General features: G+C 40.3%; 1 protein-coding gene across 1 annotated transcript in view; it reads left to right on the top strand.

Annotated features, from left to right (window-relative positions):
- Positions 1–22,690, top strand: part of kmt2bb (lysine (K)-specific methyltransferase 2Bb) — a 96,720-nt gene that overhangs the window by 69,948 nt on the left and 4,082 nt on the right. Inside the window, exons 26-37 of the mRNA XM_062539804.1 lie at positions 62–220; positions 328–445; positions 544–622; positions 742–902; positions 3,358–3,507; positions 3,652–6,763; positions 6,852–6,947; positions 8,205–8,308; positions 10,890–11,024; positions 13,912–14,164; positions 14,974–15,081; positions 15,212–15,295. Coding sequence (XP_062395788.1) covers positions 62–220; positions 328–445; positions 544–622; positions 742–902; positions 3,358–3,507; positions 3,652–6,763; positions 6,852–6,947; positions 8,205–8,308; positions 10,890–11,024; positions 13,912–14,164; positions 14,974–15,081; positions 15,212–15,295 — 4,559 coding nt within the window. The remainder of the gene's footprint in view (positions 1–61; positions 221–327; positions 446–543; positions 623–741; positions 903–3,357; positions 3,508–3,651; positions 6,764–6,851; positions 6,948–8,204; positions 8,309–10,889; positions 11,025–13,911; positions 14,165–14,973; positions 15,082–15,211; positions 15,296–22,690) is intronic.

Here is a 22,690-nt window from a genome sequence, read left to right as displayed (position 1 = left end):
GCATTGTTTATCTGTTCTTTGCCTCTTTCTGTTCTCCCCCAAAACACCATGCTGTACCCAGCGATGTGAGCGTTGCAATAAGACAGGAGCAACAGTAGGCTGCTGTTTGACATCTTGTCAGAGCAACTACCACTTCATGTGTGCCCGCACCAGGAACTGCGTTTTTCAAGATGATAAAAGAGTTTTTTGCCACAAACACCGTGACCTCATCAGTGGAAAGGTACATGCTGAGCTGTTAATCTTTCATATATTTCATGCTATGCAACATGCCTCTGTTTGTAACAGTATTGTGTGTTTCCTGTCATTCACATTGTTACTCTACCTCAGATGATCACAGGGCAAGGTTTTGAAGTTCTTCGGCGGGTTTATGTTGACTTTGAGGGCATAAGTCTACGCAGAAAATTTCTCACTGGAGTGGAGCCTGAGTGTGTAAACATAATGATAGGTATGTTTCTTTTGCTGTTAGAGTGCCACCAATGAATGCTTTATTGTGTCATTTTACTGTTTAAGGATCATGGCACTAATTTGCTCTTTCATGTTCAGGTTCTTTGCACATAGGCAAACTTGGTAAGCTGACGGGACTTTCATCTAAGCAAGGAAAGCTGTTTCCTGTGGGTTATGAGTAAGTAGCCGATTGTTAGTATCTTTGTCATTGACTTTGTCATGTTAACTGAACTCATGGATTTCTAGAGTTATCATTTCTCCTTTGTTATTCTTATTTCCGTTTCATTGTTTTGACAGATGCTCTCGCTGGTACTGGAGCACCAAAAATCCTCTTCGTCGCTGCAAGTACAAATGCAGAATTTGGGAAGTCAGACCACCGATGCAAGAGAAACCTGTGGAGGAGTGTCTAGATCAGGGAGACAACTGCACAATAGCCCATAGTCCCTGTCCAAATTCAGGTGAGCACATTCTCCATGAAGGAGCATTGGATGACACATATCCAACCTATTCCTGAAGGAGTTAAGTATGCAGCCTTCTTGTACAACACAATAATTCATTGGACCTGTGCGGGCTTCTGCTAATAAGCATGTATTTTCAGTGGATGCCAAAGCCAAGGCTACAGGTCTTATGTGGTGTTAATGTCAATGTCAATGTCAGTTTATTTGTATAGCACTTTAAAAACAACAACAGTTGAACAAAGTGCTGTAAAACAAACGATCAGACAAACAAGAAACATACATAAGACAACTGAGGCTAGACGGAGCGGCGTAGATGCCAGCGTGCCCGTGACACCAAGACAAACAAACAAATTTAAAAAATGAAGTCGCTACACAAAACAAATAATGCCAAGCGGAGCGGCGTAATCACCAGCGTACCCGTGACACCAAGACATACAAAGACAGACATCAAACAAAAAATACCAACTAATGAAATAACAGATTAACAAAAACACTCAATAAGTCCCAAAAGACAAAGTTGTCACAATATAAAAGATGCCGGAACGTAAGTGGAAAGTAAAAGCGGAGTTAAGGGAGAATTCTAGACATTTTTCACATAGATCTCTGTTTCTCGAGAACATGAACATGCCCCCAGAGGGTGGCACTGTAGCTGCCTGGCTATTTTAGTTGTTGACCGCAGCAACTCATTTTCCTGTACGGACAGTACTTGGTGAACTCAAGAAACAGAATTCTCCTTTAAATCACCTGTACTCATTCATAAATGTTCCAATCACAGGTATAGTTTATGGTGTCTGGGCTGCTTTTTAACCATGGCAGGTTATTTTGTGTCAACTGAAACTCTTCCAGTCAGGCTACACTGGGTGTGCAACTGAAGTGCTCTGTTTGTGGTGCATATAAATAGTTTTAGAAAACTGGTGTAATTTTAAGTTTTGAATGTGCATATCGCTATCAAGTCTGGTGTAGCCAGTTCCGCTATTGGCACACCTGTGAAATATGTATGGTAAAAATACAAACTGAATCCCCCGCTTACAAATATGTGTCTATGTCCGACGCTTCAATAAGGTTAAGTTGAACTGTAATTGTTTATTAACCATCTGACTCCATTTATGGTAAAAGCTAGCCACGTTGTTACAGTTGGCTATGAAATATCAATCAATGGAAAATAATATATATCTCCAAAAATGATCTCTCTACAAGGCCTTTTTGTTAATCATAAGCGGATCCCACCCAACTTTGGCTTGGTGCAAACTTAATAAAATTAGCTTAGGGACCGCTCAAGTTTAACAAGCCCTTATAGACCACACAGCTTAACTGAGAATTCACACATTCACTGCTAAGGTATCTGATTAAACAAATTCCTTAGTAGAAATGCAACCTCAAGAAAATAATATTACAGATTACCATTTAATGTCACAATTTATTGTAATCTTGCATTACAATCAATAAATGTTCAAAGATACAATCAAACAACAAAATAGCATAGAAATTCAACAATCAATCTAATATAATAGTCAAATCATACCTGGTGTAGATTTGAAGGTGTGAGCTGTGATGGGCTGAAATACACAGCTAGACTCAGCTACTCTCACCTTGGACTTTTGAAATTCAGAAATCTCTTTAGCTTTTGACTACACGCTCGGGGAAGTTTTGAGATGCAAAGACCTCCTGAGTAACCTTTTGCTTGTCCTTAAGTTACCACTCAGAACAGGAAGTTTTTCTGTGAAGTTCTACATTAGAAATTAACATAGACGCTATACATACGAAAAGACCATGGGTCTCCACAGAGTATCTCTTATCGCACTGAGACATTAAAGATGATACCAAACACAGATACATTATCATTTGACAGATACATTTAAGTTTTCAACATTAGTTCAAGAGGAGTTCACCAGAGGAGTGGAGAGGGTGGATAGTGTTGTGCCTGGCATGGGGTCAAGAATTCTAGGCAGATGGTTTAAGACAATAAAAACAGCCAAATGCAAATGGATAACTTGACTACAAAGCGCACTCAACCGTGGGATTTCTCCCTAAACTTTAGAGATCCTGGCCTTACAAATAGATATGGGGAAAAGGTTTAATCACCATCTACGAAAATACGGTCCTTGTGGTCCATACCAACACACAGGATGAGCGGCTAGGACTCACTGAGGTGAAGTGTGTCCCAAAACAATGAATGAATCAGTGAAGTGGAGGGTTTTTTGCCTCTGCCTTTGTCCATAATTTCCTTATTTATAGACATGACTCAACATTGTCTCCCTGAGACATGATTCTCACTTGTGGCCATCATAAAATGAACTGAACTACATTTTGTGTTATTGATGTTGTTTGTGTTGAACTAAAATCACCTGTGGAGCCATGGATTTTGTGTTCTCTTCCACCTCAAGCAGGCAGGTCGTCTTTGTCTGATCGACATAGTTAAGTAATATTCCAATGTATCTCTTGTTTTGGTTTGAAGCCCAAAGGATTGATGCCACCCTGTCTACTTCTCAAAATGAAAACTACCCCAAAGTATCCCCATTTGCTACACCAGCTCTGGGTAGTCGACACAAAGTCCCCCAAGTCAGACGGCCTGCTGGAGGAATGTCCAGACCATTGCCATCTCCAGGTACATATTGCAAAGACGGGATAGAAATTTTGTGTGTTGTTTTTGTTTACCGTGTCCGTCCACAATGGAAAACCTTATTAATTATTAATTAAACATTATTCCAAGACACATTTAGAATTATTTTGTTGCTGTTGCTCTCCCTAGGTGCAGCAATATCAAAAAAACCTCATCATATATTGACTACAAGTGACTTCGATGAAACACGGCCAAGACGCCACAGCCCTCATTACCAAACTGCAAGCTCTCGTCACATAACCGCTCCTCCCTTGGGATCAACCTCTGGATCATTTTGTCTCCGAGCTGGGGGTTCTATGCACCCAAAATCCTTGCAGTCTACATCTTCATTAGTACCCCTTGGTGCTGCTGAAAACCTGCTGACCTCAACCATTTGTCCTGTCGGTCGAAATGCTTTCACCACTCGTATCCCAGCAAAGCTTCCTCTCTCTACCTCTGGATCGCTCCCCCAGTCACAATGGCCAGGTGTCATGGATAGTCCCTCAACATCCCTTTCTTCTACCATGCACTATTCCCCAAGATCAAGACTGCCTTGTGAGCCTGGTCCCTCTGACTCGATAGAAATACCACAGACGTTCACATTGTCATTTGGAAGTGGCTCAGCTGAGAATGGTTCTTCACTGCATGAGGCAAAAAGTACACAGAGGGCTGGTCATGTGGATCATCGTCAGGAATTTGCTTACTTACCTTTCCATGTGGATACAGACCTGTCCGTTAGCTCAGAATTGAAAGCAGAGCTTGAGATTGATGAGGTTTTAATAAATGAAGGTGTGGCAATGAACTGTAGTGCTCAGATTGATGTGGAAGGGGAGATGAACCAAGACGATTTCTGGGACAGAGATTTAGATGAGGATAAGGATAAGGAACAAACAATGTCTTGTACTTCTGCTGCATCAAGGGAGAACTGGGGTAATGTCTCATCTGACGAGGAGATGGAGAACTATTTTGACTTCACCCGCACTGTTATTACTCAACACACACAAAGAGACACCCAGGCACCTTTGTCTCCATCCCTCAGGCCAATACCTCAGCTTGATGGTGTGGATGATGGGACAGAAAGTGATACCTGCATGACCAGTATAGACATTCAAAATCTGAAATGCTCTGGTCAAATCCAAAATCCTGTGCGCTCAGATGATGTTTTACCCCAAGCAGTTAAGACCAGTAATGGTCTGAGTATACAGTTGGAAATCCCAGTCTCAAACACTCAGCCGCTCTCCTCAGCCAAGGCTTTGTCACAGAATGACATTGTTGGTGATCCGTCTGGTGGACAAAATCAAGAGTTTGTTGTTGCTGGATCAGTTTCCGGTTTGGAAACAAGTAAAAGCTTACAGGTGAACACAAGGCCATCTTTGACTAGTCCTACTTTGAATTATGAGAGTGTGCAATCATACATAATGCCCTCGCATCAAGACAGTGTCAACTCCTGCCAGCCTTTGCCACAGAATTCCACATCAGTGGAATCTCCTAACTTTGATGATCTGCAGAATCAAAATGTCCTCCTGTACCAGGGTCCAAGTTTAGACCTGGCTGTAGAAACACCACTGATCTTAGACAAGTGTGAGCCATCTTCCCCTAGCTCTTGTTTTACAGAGTTAGTCCCAGTCCAAGAGAGTGTTTCAGTAGACTTTCCAGATTCTGAAAATTCTAAACAAATGTATTTAGATCCAAATAATGGACACTTTGTATCCTCTATGAATGGTTACAATGTTTATACACACCAAATGTCAGGGGCATCAGACAGTCCCCTCCCAAATGATCTGAGTGATGGTAAGAAAGATACATCTGATTTAATACAGCCATGCTCTATCACTCCGATAGATTCTTCAGTGCAGAGATTACAGAGCCATCCAGTTGACCAGACTTTCATTACTATGTGTAAGCCAGTCTCCCCTCCCAGCCTCCCTTTATGTACTACAGATTACAGTCAGGAAAAGCCAGCCTTGCCCGCTTTGGAGACTTTTAGGGCTAAACTAAAGGCCCCAGTAGATTGTAATCTATCTACTCCATCTGCTCCAATTGGAGGTATGTTGCATACATCCACAGAAGGATCATTACAACAAGAGTTAAAGCCATTTCCAACTTCCGCTACTACGCTGTCCTTAAGGCCATGTAGTCCAGTGTATTCCACTAATTCACAAACTCTGAATTCTACCCCGCTTGGCTTCATTGCATCATCATCTTCCATAGCCTCTCAGGTATCAACTCCGTGCCACTCTATGTTCTCAGTTCTACAGCCGGGCTCTGCCCCTCTTGTCATAAATGGATATAACTCCAGTCGAGTTCAGAAGGAAGCAACTTTGGGTCGTACCATTTCTATAAACTTTTCAACCCCACGATCAGCAATAGAGCCTCAACAGCAGGTATTAAATCAAGCTTTACCTGGTCATGCCATTCTGACTGTGAAGGAGGTCGGTGGGCCAAATGTTGATCCTACCCCACATGTACTGCTTGTCAATCGTCTTGGTCAGATCTTCGTCAAAAATCCTGAAAGCAATACCTTTCAGCTGCCAAGTCCTAATTCTCCCTCATATAGTTGTGTCACTCAAATTGCAAGCCTTCTTCAGAGTAACGCATTTTCAGCAACATTGGCAGCAGCAGGAAGTATGTCTGCCACTGCCCCAGTAGTTCCTGTGTCAACTCATGTTTCTAAAATGATGACCCCTGTTCAAAGTTCAGTTGCCATCACTCAGTTATTAGGTTGTAGTAGTAATGGGGTAGACCTGGAGGTCAGAAAGTCTCAGAAGAAATCCATTTCCGCTGTATCTGCACCGAAAAAACCTAGAAAGAAGAGAGAATCCTTGTTATCACGAAAAAGCAAGTCTGAAAGCAAACAAGACAGCAAAGGGAACCTGCCTCTTGTGAAATCAAAGACCTCTTCAGATTCTACAAATTCTGTGGACAGTGCGCAAGCTATAATCAATCAGGCAATGGCCAGCTATTATGACCCATGTCGGACTGTTAATCAAGCACAGAGTGTCTCTTCCGTAAAGAACACCTTACCTGTGGGCAAGGCTCAGACTCTGAGCTCTATCCTTCCTACACCATGTGTCCTCATTGAACCCGAGCCAGCATCCACCCCTCCATCAGAAGCATCACGGCCACGTACCCAAGTGCGCATGAAAAGGGTGTCCTCCATATCTGATCGTACCAGCACAAAGAAGTCTAAGGCTGAGGTCATGGAAGTGGAGCCCCAGTCTGGAGCGGAGGACCTGTGCAAAGTGAGCCTGGCTGCAGCCAGGTGAGTTGTTACAAACATTGAATAGTAACTTTGAACAGCGTCATCACATTATTATCACTGGTTAATGCTCATTTTTTCGTATTTCTAGCAGGTCTGGAGTTCGGATTAAAGCACCAACAGTCAAAGGAGTTCTAGATTTGGACAAATCACAAGAAGAGGGCAGCAGTGACTCTGAAAGCATAAGGTAAACCTTTGTGTAACAAAGCCTATTTCACATTTCTTGTCATTCTGACAAGATAATGATATTTGGGCTTTTTTGTTTGCCAAATTTCTTTATGCTTGTTTACTCCGAATAGCCAACAAACTAAAGTTGAAAATGAAAGATGCATTATTGCTCCCATCAATGCAGATAAATGTAAGGATTCCTGTATTGTACGCTAGTGGCGTAGACTTTACTGCGGAGGTTCTCACCATTTATTTATTGTCTTTCACATCGAGTAGGCTGCACCTTAATAACCGTAAGATCTTATAGCCTCATACAGGTCCTAAAGCTGTTACACAATTATGCTACATTTAACTTTGAACTCTGAGCATGGGCAGGCTAAAAAATAAAAATAAAAAAAATCTCACGATAGCATGTTTCAAATGAAAAGCCCCTCACCCCTGACTATATAAAGGCATACTGCCTCTTCAGTCATGAACAGATAAACAAATATCAGGCCTACATTATCAAGAATGTATAGACGAATGAATTGGCACAATTAGATAGCCCATTATAGGGTACTTGACGATAAATATCATTGATTAGGCTATACTGACTTGTGAAAGGGAAATGAGCTGTTTGTTTTAGTAGTAGTAGTAGGCCTGCAGTATGGAGTTGGATATATCACCATTTGGATTTGCAACAAATTGATTGGCAGATCAATTACACTTTGCAGAATGCTTGATATAAAGGATAAATGCAAATATGCTGTGTGATATTATTAAAACAAAATATTTAAAAAAATGAAATAGACCAAAACAGAGTTGTGTTTTCTGTAAATGTTGTCAGTCATTCTTAATGTTTGCAACTGGTGCATTGGCATGCTTAACTGTTTTTTTAAAAAGTAGAGCTTTCTTTCAGTCCCCATCCTTTTATCAGTATCAGCAGATACTGATTTCAGTGATCAGTAATCGGTGATCGGCCCCAAAATCATTGATTGGAGCATCCCTAGATCAGGATTTTGCCACATGCACAATGTGGTTCTAAAAATGTTCATTGTTAATTGGCAAAGTGTGCAAGTGAGCGCACACTTTTCATTCCGTCCAACCACCTAAACCTTCTAGTTTGTAGGCTTGTGCTTGGAATAGCGGTATGCTGGCTGATGGTTCATTTAGCTTTGTAGTTTTAGATAAACACATTGTAATGTCTGTTTATTTGATTCCCACTTTTTTTCAACAGTTTGTTTAAGTCAGGATATAGTTTGCTCAAAAATAATTGATTTGGTTTTTTTTGTAACAGGCCTGGACCTTGGGACCGTTTGGCCATGTCCCGAAGCGGAGACAAATTACATGCTTGGGATGGTGCAGGGCGGTATTCTATGACTGACTGGAATAAGTACTCAGGTAAGATAAACAGAAATACTACTACTTGTTATTTTTAGATCTTAACATAAAGTTTTTCATTACAGTGAAAACATGACTTAAGTTCACCGCAAGCTGTAGAAATGCTTCTTAGTCCCAAGCCTTAGAACACTTAATAATAATACATTTATTTGTAATACTGCTTTTCTAGACACTCAAAGACGCTTTGCAGTTTTATGCATAGGTACAAAAGACAAGGTACATAGACAACAAGGTTACATAAACATACTGTAGAAAAGAGAAAAAGGGAAAAAAACAGGTGCATTTGGATGGTGGATTTGGGAAATTACCTTTACCGTTTTGCTGAGCTCCACAAGAGGATCTGGGATCGAGGGCAATACAAACTCCTTCAAGGGAGCAAAAAATAATGAACCAATCAGGATCGGCGGGCGGGATTTCATAGATATGACATAGTGCCGAAGCGACTGTTTGATTCAAACAACAATGTCATGCGGCGAGGAGTCATGTGCTGACATTGATTCTGCCATTTCAACTGTTTTGTGGAATCTATCGAATATTCATTCTTTAAAAGATGAAAAGAGAACAGTTTTGAGGGCATTTATTGGTGGCAAGGATGTTTTCGCTCTTCTTCCAACCGGGTTTTACAAGAGTTTGAAGTAGCACGTCATTCAAGATAACGAACAAGTGGTTTATCCAATCACATACAAGGATTTTTTTTACAAGGCCCTGCCTTCTGAAATACATCTCCTATTGAGAAGTCCCAGATCCTTGTGTGGAGCTCAGTGAACTACAAGTCAAGTTAGAATGAATCAGGGCTCAATATGAACTTTTTCCTCGGTATCCCACGGCTGTCCCAAATTTTACTCGGGCTTAACCAAAGATCCTTAACGCGGAGCAAGATGCTTCGTCGTAGTTTATGTCTATGGGCGCAAAATGGGGATCACTTCCTCTGCATAAAGAGGCGTGTTATTGACGTTTTCATGGGTTTCATCGGGTCCCTTTCCACAGGTGTATAAAATCAAGCACCCGATTACCAATGCAATTGCTATCAGTTGCTTGATGATGTTCCAAAATAATCTTGCTGCTCTTTCAAGCCTTCTACATTTATTAATTCTAATATGGAAAATAACACACACAAAGCATGTACACTTTCAAGGAAATTAATAAAAACATCAATGGATTAATGGAAATATGTCACTCACTGCTCTCATTAAGTTACCCCAGCGCCATCTGATCATCGTTAGCACAAAGGATTTGGTTCAGCTGGCTGGCTATTGTGTTGTCAAGGTAGAACAAATGCTAAAAATGTACCTGAAGTGGTCAGAAGGGGTTGAGGGTCATGAAACCGTAGCCAAAATTCACATTCCTAACTCTATTGAAGCATACATGAAATTCATAGACTTCAATGGAACAGTCGCTGCATCTGCTCTGCATAAAGGGGGATTTTTACCCCCCCTCTTGCGATTCGGGTTCCAGGAAGTGGCTTCTCAGGAAGTATCTTGCTCCTGTCATATCTTGCTCTTGTCATAGACTTCAATGGAACAGTCGCTGCATCTGCTCTGCATAAAGGGGGATTTTGACCCCCCCTCTTGCGATTCGGGTTCCAGGAAGTGGCTTCTCAGGAAGTATCTTGCTCCGCCCTTAATTATCTTTGACTTAACCACCAGTGTCCTAATGTCCAGTTTTTGTTTATTTTCCATTCTACATAATGAACATAGCATAATATCTCAATAACAGCCTAACGCTTAATAGCCTGGTCCTACCATACTCTCGTGCATTCGCAATTGCCAAGCGTGTACTTCCTTGAATGCAGATACTCTGTTGAAGTTTAAACTATTGGATCTGCCTAGAACCACTCAGATCAATCACTCAATCACAGATCATCAATCACAACGTTTGGTCATGACGTGACGACTAGCGGACGACCTCAACGTCATGGTTCTCAGCTACTCCCTCTGTTCGCTGATTGGACCTGCACTTTTTTGTCCCGCGAATATATCGCAGACCCGGACGACATACTGAAGGGAAATGAAAACTGAGCGGAAGTACTTTGGAAGGCGGAGTCATCTTAGAGCTGCCACAGGGAATCTAACACGATAAATTTGATAACTGTTTTCTGTTATCTTATCATTTCGTTTTCAGTTATCTTATCATTTAGTCCAATCAGAACACTAGCTCAGCAATTTTTTTTATAACACCAGGTCAAACTTGTTGTATTTTCACTGTCAATGATTTTTTTTTTTCCTAAGTAAGATATCCATGTGAACAGTTTAGGGGAAGAGTACCTATTTTAAAATTTGCTTTGATATTTCTTTTTTACTGTTCCAGAGTTGTTCCAGACATGTTTCTGTTGTGTCTCGGTAGTAATTTCTATGATCCCAGGACACCTGGACACCGTATAGCCCAGGAATGAATATATTTGACGTCATAATATGTTACTTCTAGAGGTGTAATGGAGTTTCCATTTTGGACTTCAGTGTGGATATCAAGGACATGCTGTAAACGGCAAACAGCTGATAGTTGCTTTTACATTGGGCTAACAAATTAACCACTTGTGAATTCCTGTCAACTAGCAAAAAATTGTCTTACTGTTTTCCCCTAGGACCTACTTATTCATGTGATGAGCTGCCACCATCTGATTCAGAGGATGAGACCAAGCCCAACCGAGACCAGCCACACCTACGGTTTGAGATCACCAGTGATGATGGTTTCAGCGTGGAAGCAGACAGCATTGAGGGTGAGCTCTTACAGTCTCTTCTGCATCTCTTTGTTTCACAGATCTACAGTATATAGGGTTGTCAAAATAACAAGTTACTTCTGAATTACTTATAGAATAAATCGAAAGGGCAAACATCTCAACATTAAATGCACTCTTTAATTCTCCATGACAATATAAATCTCAGCATTGACCACACAGATTTCAATAGATTCAATGTATTTTTTGGAACAAACTGCAATATTTCCTTCTTGCATCTCATTCGCTTTATGTGTCGCTTTATTCGCGATGTGTTCAGCCTGGTTTGTGTTTTATGTGTGCTGTTTACTGTGGGTTTAAAGTTTCCTTAGCAGTCAAAGTAATAAAATGTAACTAATCAGTTTATACAAGAGTAATCGGGACTAATGTTAGTCAGCCTATACAGTAAGTAGTTAGTTAGTAAAAATTACTTAACATTGCATTAATAATATCTATCCACCTTATTCCTGAAATGTTCTCTTCTGGTTTTCATCTTCAGTCAGTCAGGTAAATGTCGGTGAATAAATATTTCTTATTAGATGTCATATTATAAGTATTGCTGTGTGTATGCATCACCTTGATATGACAAATTGTATACTATAATCATTTTTAAAACGCTGAAGATCAGGCTGTCTTTATCCACCAGAAATGAGTTCTGCATTGTCATCAGTTTTACTTTTCTGGAGGTACACATAGGAACTCAGTAATTACCAGGGTTCCCGCGGGGTCTTAAAAAGTCTTAAAAGCATTGAATTCATGAATTTGGAAATAATAGCTTAAAAAGACTTGAAAAAGTCTTGAATTTTGATATCTGGGTCTTAAAATTTACGCAGTGACTTATCGCATTCTCGTCAAAAGTTTAATTTGTTAACCACCATTATTTTGATTAGCCTAAATAAAGAGTGGCGGAACCTGTGGAGTGGAGAACGCAACGCCGCCCCGGGTCCGAACACGTCACTTGCTACAGCACTAGGCTACAACACACAGACGCATAGCACACGCAACAAGCCAAGCTGAAGCGCGAAAAATTAAAGAAAACCAAAGCAGAACACAAGAAAGTTTGACTAACACCGTTATGTTGTGTTATGCTTGTTAACGTTAGTTACCCATTTCATTCTCCACAAGTAGCCTTCTCCGTTCTCTAGTGACTATCATTGAAATAAAAGTGAAAGCAGACAGGTTGACCTGCTGCGTTCTGAAGAATGTTTGATTCAAGTTCAATGTAGAAGCCATGAAACGGTAGGCTAATGGTCAACACTTTATTTAAAAACACATAATTTATGAAGTTGTTTTTTTGTGTGTTTGTTTTGGCTTCGTTTGGCTTTGTTTTGGGTTCGCGTCCAGTTTGACGTGTCAAGATTTTCTGATAATGATGCAATCTTGTGATGCTGATATTGACTTTTAATTTCTGCGCGTGTGTAAACTAAGGTAGCCAACTGTGCTTGAAGTTAGATGTGGCAGACTACCTTACTGGTTTTCATCGTTTTGACCACAAAGCCTGTGTGTCTTAGGCCTACTAAATTGTTTAGTTAACACCTTCATTTCGCTTTTGTCCAGCCGTTCACCTCCGTAAACCTTGCGCCCATGTCATTCAAAACATATTTCTTTCCATGAGAAAACGTATGGTGATAGTATTAAGAGATTAACGATTTGGTATGCTTGGTCAGTCTTGCACATAATATGAAGTTTTTAGTGGATATGGCCTACTGTAGCATTGTGCTGATAGATTAAAAAAAACAGCCTACCATTGTAGAAGGAGAGGTGTGGGACCTGCAATGTTACTTTGGGAGGAGAGGGAGCTGTTGCAACTTCTTCAGTCAGCATCAATATCAATAGGCCTGTGGTTCACTATATTGTACATAGGCTAGAGGACTGTAATGGGGCAGACTATATATTACCAGCAAGTAGGCCTATACTAAATAATGTAGTCAAAAGTATAACTTTATGTTGGTGTAAGTTATCAACAAAACATATTATTAACTGAAAAAATCCATGGTTCTACGTCATTGTTGAACAATGTGATTGATTGGTCCGCACACTGGCTATAAGCTCCAAAAAAACTTTTTCTTTTAATACATAAAAGCCAACGTTTCGGTTCTCCAGTGGGATCTTCCTCAGGCAATGATCATTGTTGACAAAATGATCATGATAGCAGATCCAGTCAGTATAGGCCAAAGTGAGAGATTTAAATTTAATTCTGCCCACTAGTTATGACCGCAAATACAGTGGATCTGCGCACAGCTTTTGTGTCCGATAGGTCCGTAAAAAATAGGTATCATTTTTTTTATAAATGGTCTTAAAAAGGTCTTAAAAAGCCTTGAATTTGACTTGAAGAAACCTGTAGGACCCCTGAATTACATAAGCACAGAGATAATTAATTCAATAAATTGCCGGGAGAGTTTCGATGAAGTGAATTGTGTTAACCTGGCTGTGAACCATTGTGTGTTGTGCAGAATATCTTGCCTTGCACACGTACTCAATGTCTTTTCAAAAGGATTCTTGGTCCTGTACAATAAACGTTGTAAATCTTATTAAATAAATGATGAACGGTCCTAAAATGTATGTACAAAATAGTGCATGTAAATTAATCCAGGTTGCCAGTACCAACCTAAAAAGTACTCCAATCAGTACCTGTGCTTTGTCTCGTGGTCCTTCAACATGGATGAAATAATTTTACCACAGGCTTTACTGCTTTTAGTTTCTGTTTGCAATGTTGCAGTGAGTTAAAATTGCCTTCAAATTGTGACAAAAGAAGTAAAGTATGTTTAACCTCTTGACCATGATGGTTGAATTATCTAGAACATTTGTCTTTGCTAAATATGTATGTAAAAGATGATATACAGGCTTGCTTTGTATTTTGACCTCATTGGATACCTTTCTGCCTCTCTAGTGGCTTGGCGAGCAGTGACAGACGGTGTTCAGGAGATGCGTGCTGCCCACCACCTGAAGCAGCTTACCTGCATGGACATAAGTGGTGCCCAGATGGCAGGCATGCTCCATGATGCAGTGGTGTTCCTTGTTGAGCAACTAGAGGGTGCTCACCATTGTCTTCACCACAGCTTCCGCTTCCATAAGCAGGTGGCACAAGAAGAGGACCTGCCTGTCAACCCCAGTGGCTGTGCACGTGCTGAAGTGTATCTACGGTATGTCATTGCCATGATGTTAAAGATGCCCCCAGAATGTACAGTAGCACTGTAGCTACCTGGCTGCAGAAGCTCAAGTTAGGTAGCACTGATTTTCTTTTTCTGTACTCACAGTTCTCTGCAACCTCAGATCTAGGTGAAGTCCCGCTCTTGCCTGTATTTGTAACATTATGTTCCGCTCCTCCCCACCCACACAAGATATGCAAAAGGAATATTCAGTTTTCTGTCTTATTAAAGGAGCACTTGACACACACTGCTGAGAAAGACTTCCAGATGTCCAGATTTTAATTTTCTTGGTCCTGAATGTAGGCAACTGAAGTATCTTAGTGTCCTCTTCCTCAGTCATGCTTTCAATTTCAACAATGGATCGGAGCAGCAGGAAAGAATTGAACCCGCGTTATCAACAATATCCGTCAGTTAGGCTGCTTAAACCCATATTTTTAATAAAATTACCACCTGAGGGCCCCACAGACTACTGAAACTTTTTTTTTTTTTTATCCTTATGTTGTCCTCATATCTTACCGACGTTAGTTATCCTTGGGATCAATTTGACACCAGCTATATAAACTCTCAAAAACGTATTATAATTCATATTTTTACCCAGTTTTTTTGTTGTTGTTGTGGTAGGTACTTAACAAGAGTGTAAGAACCACCATCAAAAGCCCTACAAAACAATATTGTGTTTATAATTGACTGGGGATAAAACAAGCCTCTTCAGTTACAGGAAAATGTCTTCAATGTCCATGCCAAACTGTTCGTACTCTCTTGTCAACATGTTCCCCTGACTCAAATGTTCTTTCCAATCACAGGAAGTCAACTTTTGATATGTTCAACTTCCTGGCTTCACAACATAGACAGCTCCCAGACATTGGGCCATATGAGGAGGAGGAAGATGATATTCCTCTCAAATCTATCAGGTGAACACATTTTTCTCAGTCAGATATAGTCTACTATTGATACTGCTGTACATTTGTGTATGAGACAACATGCTGTGCATGCCTTTCTCTCTACCCCTTTAATCTATTTTGTGATTTTGTTCTGTGACAGACGTGCCACAAATCAAGAGCTGCCAATGGCCATGCGATTCAGGCATCTGGAAAGGACATCAAAGGAGGCTGTTGGCGTTTACAGGTAAGGCAGGCACCACCACGGTTATTGGTCCTCAGAGAAAATGTGACTATATTCTTGTGCATTTTGTCTTCTGAATTGACATGGAGATCTCAGTATGTTGATTATTTAATTGACATACATAATTGGATACAATCCTGCACCATAACAGAATTATTAAATCCTGTCTACCATTAAATGTGCCATTTGAGTGTAGGTGGAGCTTAACCAAATGTTCACAGTAATATCATGTCTTTACCATGAATATTCTTGAAGCCTTTTGTTAGAAATGTTACTATCACTCCACCATCCCATAACTTTATCATAACTTATGTTTAATGCTTCTGATTAAAGAAATCAAAGTTAAGTTTGTTAGAAACATAATTGAGATAACAGTGACCAGTATAATTGAGATAACAGTGGCCACCAGCTGATGATAGTGGTCCCACATAAGGCCATCCTTAAAAATATTTTTGTTTGTCGTAACCCGACTGACCCTCAATTTAGGGCCGACCCAAAATTGTTTTTTTCCTTTTAGTCTGACCGACTTGCCGGTTGCAAATTGCGTTAAAGGAATAGTTTGGAATTTTGGACATAGGACCTCATTTCCAACTTTGCCGAGGTGATCTAGGTCGGTGGAGACCGTTTTTTATCGCGTTTAACCCCTTCCTTCAGTTGCAGCGTTCCCCTTTGCTAACGCTGGTTCTGAGCTAACGCATTTCAACGGTAACATCCAAAACAGTCTTACTCACTCCACAGCACACCCGAGACAAGTAAATTAAAACTAGACTAGACTATCAATATACATGTCCGTGTTGATAGAATCATTTTAGAAATAAAACTAACCTTGCAACTCAATGATTTATTGCATTTTGAGGGACTACTTTCACAATATCAATCCGCCACTGCCATACAGGGAACAGAGTAGGCTATTGCAATGCGATGCAAGGTTAGTTTTGTTTCTAACATTGTTCGATCAACACATGCATGTGCATCGATAGTCTGACGTTATAATTTATTTGTTTCGGGTGTTCTGTGGAGTGTTTTCAGTGGCAGGCTGGATGTTACCGATGACTTGCGTTATCTCGGCACAAGATTAGCACGAGATGAACGCTGCAACTCAAGGAAGGGCAGAAATTCATTGAAAATGGTCTCCACCGACCTATATCACCCCGACTAAGTTGGAAATGAGGTCCTATGTCCAAAATTCCGAACTATTCCTTTAAGACCGACCAATTTTTTTTAATGAGGCCTATTATTCTTCAAACACCCAATACAAATGCAATACAATAATATTATATTTTCTTAAGTATTGTGAATACAAATTGCCTACATACAAACGAAGGCTGCGCCGTCATATGTTTATGTTTGTCGTGCGCTACAGGCTATGCTTTCAGTCTCATTCACTGCCAGTGGTTTGTGCTTGACTGTAATGGCTAATGACTGTAGCCAAGAAAATGTTTGCGGTCAACGTCAAAACTTATGCTAGTTAGGGCACTATTATCCACCTGAAAACGCATAAAAAAAACTTGAACATTTAGATGACTTGGCACGAAGTTCTGTCCAGATATTTTCCCATCCCTTCTCCCCATTCATGTAACGGTGACGGTGTCAACAGACCTAAATGAGACCATAAGGTTTTGGTGGAAGAAACAAAAGAAATGTAGGACGTGCCAGCATTCAAGTGGTTTCTTTTGGATTGAAACATTTAAGTGACCCATCACCAACACCACCGTTAAGGGATCGTTCTATAGGCTAGCAAGGACAGCTATTCTTCAAGTGGTTAAGAACTAGCTACTGGTGGAGAAAAGAAAGCAACGTAACCATGTCTCTGATTTGTAGCGGTGGGTGGAAGTAAACCGTATCTAGTTACCATTAAAATCATTTAAATGAACATATTATTTTTTCTTAATATATTTTCATGTGATATATTTTTTGTTTACCTCTCTGACAGTGGGCTACAGCATATTTAAAGCTATAGCCTACATTTTAGTCCAGTCAAGTTTATTTGAATAGCACATTTTATATACAGAGGTCATTCAATGTGCTTTACACACAAAAGCAAATAGTAACAAATAAAAGTCACCTGCCTTGATCCCCATATGTACTTCAGTCACATCCTATTCGCTGTTACTGCAAACACAAATATTTTTAAGGATGGCCTAATGGTTAAAACGAAACCATTGTATTTCACAAATGCAGGCTTTTTAGCATTGCAGGTTGTGATGGAGGAAACTGTGAACATTGTAGTGGCAAAACTAGTTTTATTCATGAATGGCCAAGTTTATTTCAGGGGTCCCAGAAAGCATGGATGAATACTATGGTTGCCTATGAGAGATAGGATTGATAACTCACTTAACCTAGCCATCTTTTAAAGCATCCAGAAATGTCCTAAAATTTGAAACATACAGTGCCTATAGAAAGTCATCATACCCTTTTGAAATAGTTACTTTTTTGTCTTACAGGCTGAAATCAAAACCCATTTAAAAAAAATATATATATATTTTCCAGTTTTATCTACAAATTTAGCAGTACAACATCAAAACAACGAGAAAAAAAAGTCAACAGTTCTGAAAATTAATAAAAAAAAATAAAAACAGGGTTGGAAAAGTCATCATACCCCTGACTTAATACTTTGTGGAGGTTCCTTTTGCTTTCATTACAGCCAGGGCTCTAAATTAACTTTTGTCATCACCAGCCAACTTGGCTAGTAGATATTTTTTCTTACTAGCCAATCAGAAATTCAACTAGCCATTTTTTTCTGACCAAAATTAGACATGCCCATAACATTACCACTCACACACCCCGAACCTCCCACCACCGCCACATACTTTTTTTTTTCGTTCTCCACAATCCATTAAATATTGACCTATTAACATATAGAATTATTTAAATGATAATAATGAGAAAGTTATTTTGTGGTAGAAAATCAATTTGTTAAGAAATATGGTTAATATGCTGTTTAGTTCATTTATAAATGGTGCACTGTCACTTTAAGACTCTTACTGGCTCCACTCAGTGGCTGCTAATGCCTGCACTTTCACAGTTTACCTTCAGTAGTCAGTAGTGGAACTACTGTTGTCTTTGCGTTTTTCTTTTACGTTTCTTATAAAAAAGGAGATATCAGTTATCAACAATGACTCTCTCCCTTTGATGCGCATTCAAACACGTTCCCAATTACGTTATGAGTAACGTTATTAGTAGCCTAACATAACGCAAATTAGATTTGCTGCAGAGATTTCAAAGAGTAGCCGATCATCTCTATGTAACATGCTGTTTTGATGTTGACATTGTAAACCTAAACGTTCTCCAAGAAGAGTGTAAAGCATTACTTTATGTTAACCACAACATCGTTGCTGGGAAAAAATAGCGATCCGTGGCCGGCCGGATTTATGATAAACTAATGCATGCTCGGCGGCGCGCATTGAAGTGCATCGGGGGCCGTAGTTTGGACACCCCTGATGGCAGTCCCGCGGCCCACAGGTGCATTGTTGCGGCCCTCTGTGGGGTGCCGGCGGCACCGTCTATACCGTTCTAATCAGTACATAATTTTCTTCTATCACTCACCACCAGCCAAAGTGGCTAGTAAGGTTTTTTTATACCCGCCAAAATGAATCTTTTCCCGCATTTGCCGGGTTGGCGGGTGTTAATTTAGAGCCCTGATTACAGCCATCAATCTGTTTGGATGTCTCTATTATAGCTTTGCACGCCTAGATTGGGGAATATTTGCCCAATCATCCGTGCAGAATTGTTAAAATTCAGTCAAATTCTTTAGGGAATGGCGATGGACTGCTCTCTTCACCATCCTATCCTTAAGCCACTCCTTTATTCTTTTGGCACACCAGGGTTTCCCCCAGAAAATTTGTTAGTTAAGGTGGTGTCTGTCCAGGGGAAGGGGGCGTCGCCGTAGCGTCCCCGCCGCATCGCCGCCACTGCCCTACGATGGGGAGGGGGGGCGGGGGGGGGTCGAGTCGAGACCGTTGTTTTAACTGCAGCCGAGACCGAGTGACAACAACCGAGTCTTTTAGGAAGCAAGTCTGAGTCTTAAAGGAGTCAAGGCCGCATCAAGACCAACCAAAGAAAGGGGCTTTCATAATTTACATCACCAAGGATCATATAACAGTTCAATTCCCAAAGGGTAGAGAGGGGATTGTTGGCTACAGGAGCAGTCTAGCACACACTTGTCTAAATAACTTCTTTTCTGATTTACTTGAAGACAAGGAGGTCAGCTGAAGTAAAAATTTAGTAGGCTGTCAGCATTTCATTAATATTGAAAATGTTGAATTTTGACACTAATGACAGCAATATACCTGGATTTCACATTCATTGTATCAGATTTAATTGTATCAGCAACCAATTAAACATCATTAACACAATTTAGACAATATTATACCTTAAAAGTGTAAGTTTACAACTCCAATACAGGGCCTTTTGTATCTTTCAAAACCTTTGCACTGCTCAGCATAGCACCATAGGATATATTTTAAAGCCAGTCAATATAATAATATTCTATTAAAACCAAGAATATTTGTAATGGTGGATATTTTAGAATATACCATGAAATAAAGATGAAACTGTATGAAAATGTAACATTGCGACTGTATGGTAAAGTTAGTGAATTGTGATTTAGTAGCCTAAAGCTGCAATTCTTTGATTGAAGCTGTATATTGTGCGTGCCTGTTGCTCATATAGCCTAAGGGCGCTTACATACTCAACGCGAGCAACGCAAGCAAGGAACGTTAGCTACGCGAGTGACGGGCTCCCTTTCATAGTGTACACAGCGAACGCAAGTAACGCGAGCAATAGCAAAACGCAATACACCGCTCACGCAACAGGGGGTAGCACTGTATTATCCACATTCACATTATATATAGGCGATAATCATCAACACTCTGAACAATTTAACACCACTGGTATTGTTAAAAACATTGGACAATAATCTCTCTCTCCCATTTCAGCCTCTCGAGGAGGTCACGCAACATATTAACTTCACACACACACGTACACACAACGTTTAACATTATTGCCTACCGAAAATGTTCACTTGGTAATCCTATGCTTCATGAACTCACTCAACCATCTTGACTGCCAGTATTTATCGGTAGCTGGGTACAAATGTGGACATTTTCGTACTTTCATATAGTTTTTACTCTTTGCCCGCAATTGTATTCAAAGCTTCTTCTGTAAATATAACATATAGTTGAACTAATGAACAATTCTTGCAGTATCGCCCCCACCGACAACGCATGGTATTGCATGCTTCGGTGCGTCGCGTATCAAAAACTGGGATGACACATTTTGCTACGCAACAAATTACAAGATGCAGTGGGCTATGCATTCATAGACGAGTGATAAAAAAAAAAAAAAAAGATACAGCGCTCAAAAGTGTTATGCCGCTCATCCCATACATTTGGTAGATTCAACGGAGAACCATTCCTGTGAGAGTCGTCAAATCTAGCTAGGTTTAGGCTATTTGTGTTCGCAGTCACTCTGAGATATGCGTGGCATTGGCACCTGATATCAAATACTCATGCTGAATGAGCGCGTCGCCTGTGCCAACTCGATTTGAAAATGTTTCTTTTTTTATGCGTTCTACAGAGAAGGGAGACTACCCAGCTAACAATTTCTGGTTAGGAGAACGTTTTTAGAACGTTTTTTTCCTGGTTAGGAAAACGTTGCCTGAAAGTTGCGAAAGTTGCCACAAGGTTCCCCAGGAAAGTTTTCTTGACGAAAATACTACGTTTTTTTCTGGTTGTTTATTTTGGTTAGCAGAACGTTCTCCTACCCTTTAGGGAACTTTACTATATTTGGTTGCATTAACGTTCCCCTAACCTCCCAGCAACAAAGTGTAAAGGGGGGAAAAATATGTAGAATAATCGTGACATCCAGGCATGGCTCCGCTGTACTCTCTCCATCTGCGGCTACAGCCTATCTGCAAGCTGGGAGGGCGAACGTCTCTGATGACTAAGGCAATGACATTATAGGCTACTACACTCATGTTTATTCATTTACCATTAGCTGCTTGCTGAACTGCGACGAATACGGTTCGTTAAGATGAATTTGTGTCAGCTAAGTATTTAAATGCGGTTAGGTCTAATACTTTCTTGTCTACGGTGTCTTTTCCTATAATAAACGATTAGTCAGATCAAAACATAAGCAGAGCAGGCGCTAGCCTAACACACTGTTTCAACATTCAAAACTGGCTGTTTTTATTGCATCGTATGCCATTAAAAGTCCTCGGTTCAGAATTATGATGGATTTTGGTTTATTTTGTTTTAAATTGGGACTGGGAATTGTGGGATAGGCTGAGTGAACAGCACTGTAACAGGCTATAACTTGGACTACGTGTTAATATAAAACAATTCTCCCCCGGGAACATTGTGCTGTTTAAGATGCAGTCTCAACGTTTGAGAAAGAATTCATTGGAGTCCTCATCATCATATTTTCATAACAATTAAAGCTTTAAAAACATGAATGCATTTCAGGTGCCACTCTAATGGATTATGGATTAATCCAACACTATTCGTCAGATTAGTTAGCATGAAATCGTTGTGTGCCTGCCTGGGACTATGGCTAGCTAGCTCTTCCATCCGGTTTACCCTGTACAGTGTTTTTTAAAAGCCTGTTGGACTTAATGGAATAAGTGCATGGAGAACGATGTGAAGAATGTGATCGATACCATACAGCCAGTAGCCTACGTGAGTAACTTTATCTCTGTGCCAAATGTCTTAAAGTTAGCGAGGTTGAGTCTGCTAAAACACCAACACCCCAGAACTGGCTGTTTTTTTCACGGACCGGAGATGGAAGTTTCTCAGCTTCTCGCGCTGGCCCCTTTAGCTGACGGGCTGGCTGGTCGGCCGAATATCAATCCAACAGAGGGGGGAAGAATAGAATAGGGCTATATGTCGATTTTGCAACAAATTATTCCGACTTTGCAGTGTGGCTGCTGGCCGTGTTCAATTGGAAACTCATAGAAACTCTGGGGCGATTTTCATCAACAATAATCAACCCCACGCACATAACCAGAGAATACCGATATGGTTATACAAATAAGATACCAAAAAACAACTAAGTAGCAACGTTGTGTGAAAAGAGAAATGCAACCAGAATATAACGTTTTTTTCTTTAGTTGTAATAACGTTCGGGAAACTTTGATAACCTGGAGCTAACGTTCTCTCCAGGGTATTAGAAGGTTACTGATAAACTAACCACAGGAGAACCAGCGGCTAACGTTATTTGCTTGCTGGGATTCAACCAGAATATAACGTTTTTTTCTTTAGTTGTAAAAACGTTAGGGGAACGTTATTTGTTTTGACAACCTGGAGATAACGTTCTCTAAACGTTATTAGTAGGTTGCTGAAAAACGAACCATAGGGGAACCAAAAGCTAACGTTAGTGAAAGTTAGCAGAACGTTAATT

This window comes from Sardina pilchardus, chromosome 6 (assembly GCF_963854185.1).
Source record: "Sardina pilchardus chromosome 6, fSarPil1.1, whole genome shotgun sequence".
Lineage (NCBI taxonomy): Eukaryota > Metazoa > Chordata > Actinopteri > Clupeiformes > Clupeidae > Sardina > Sardina pilchardus.
This window is presented reverse-complemented; position numbering and strand designations above follow the sequence as displayed.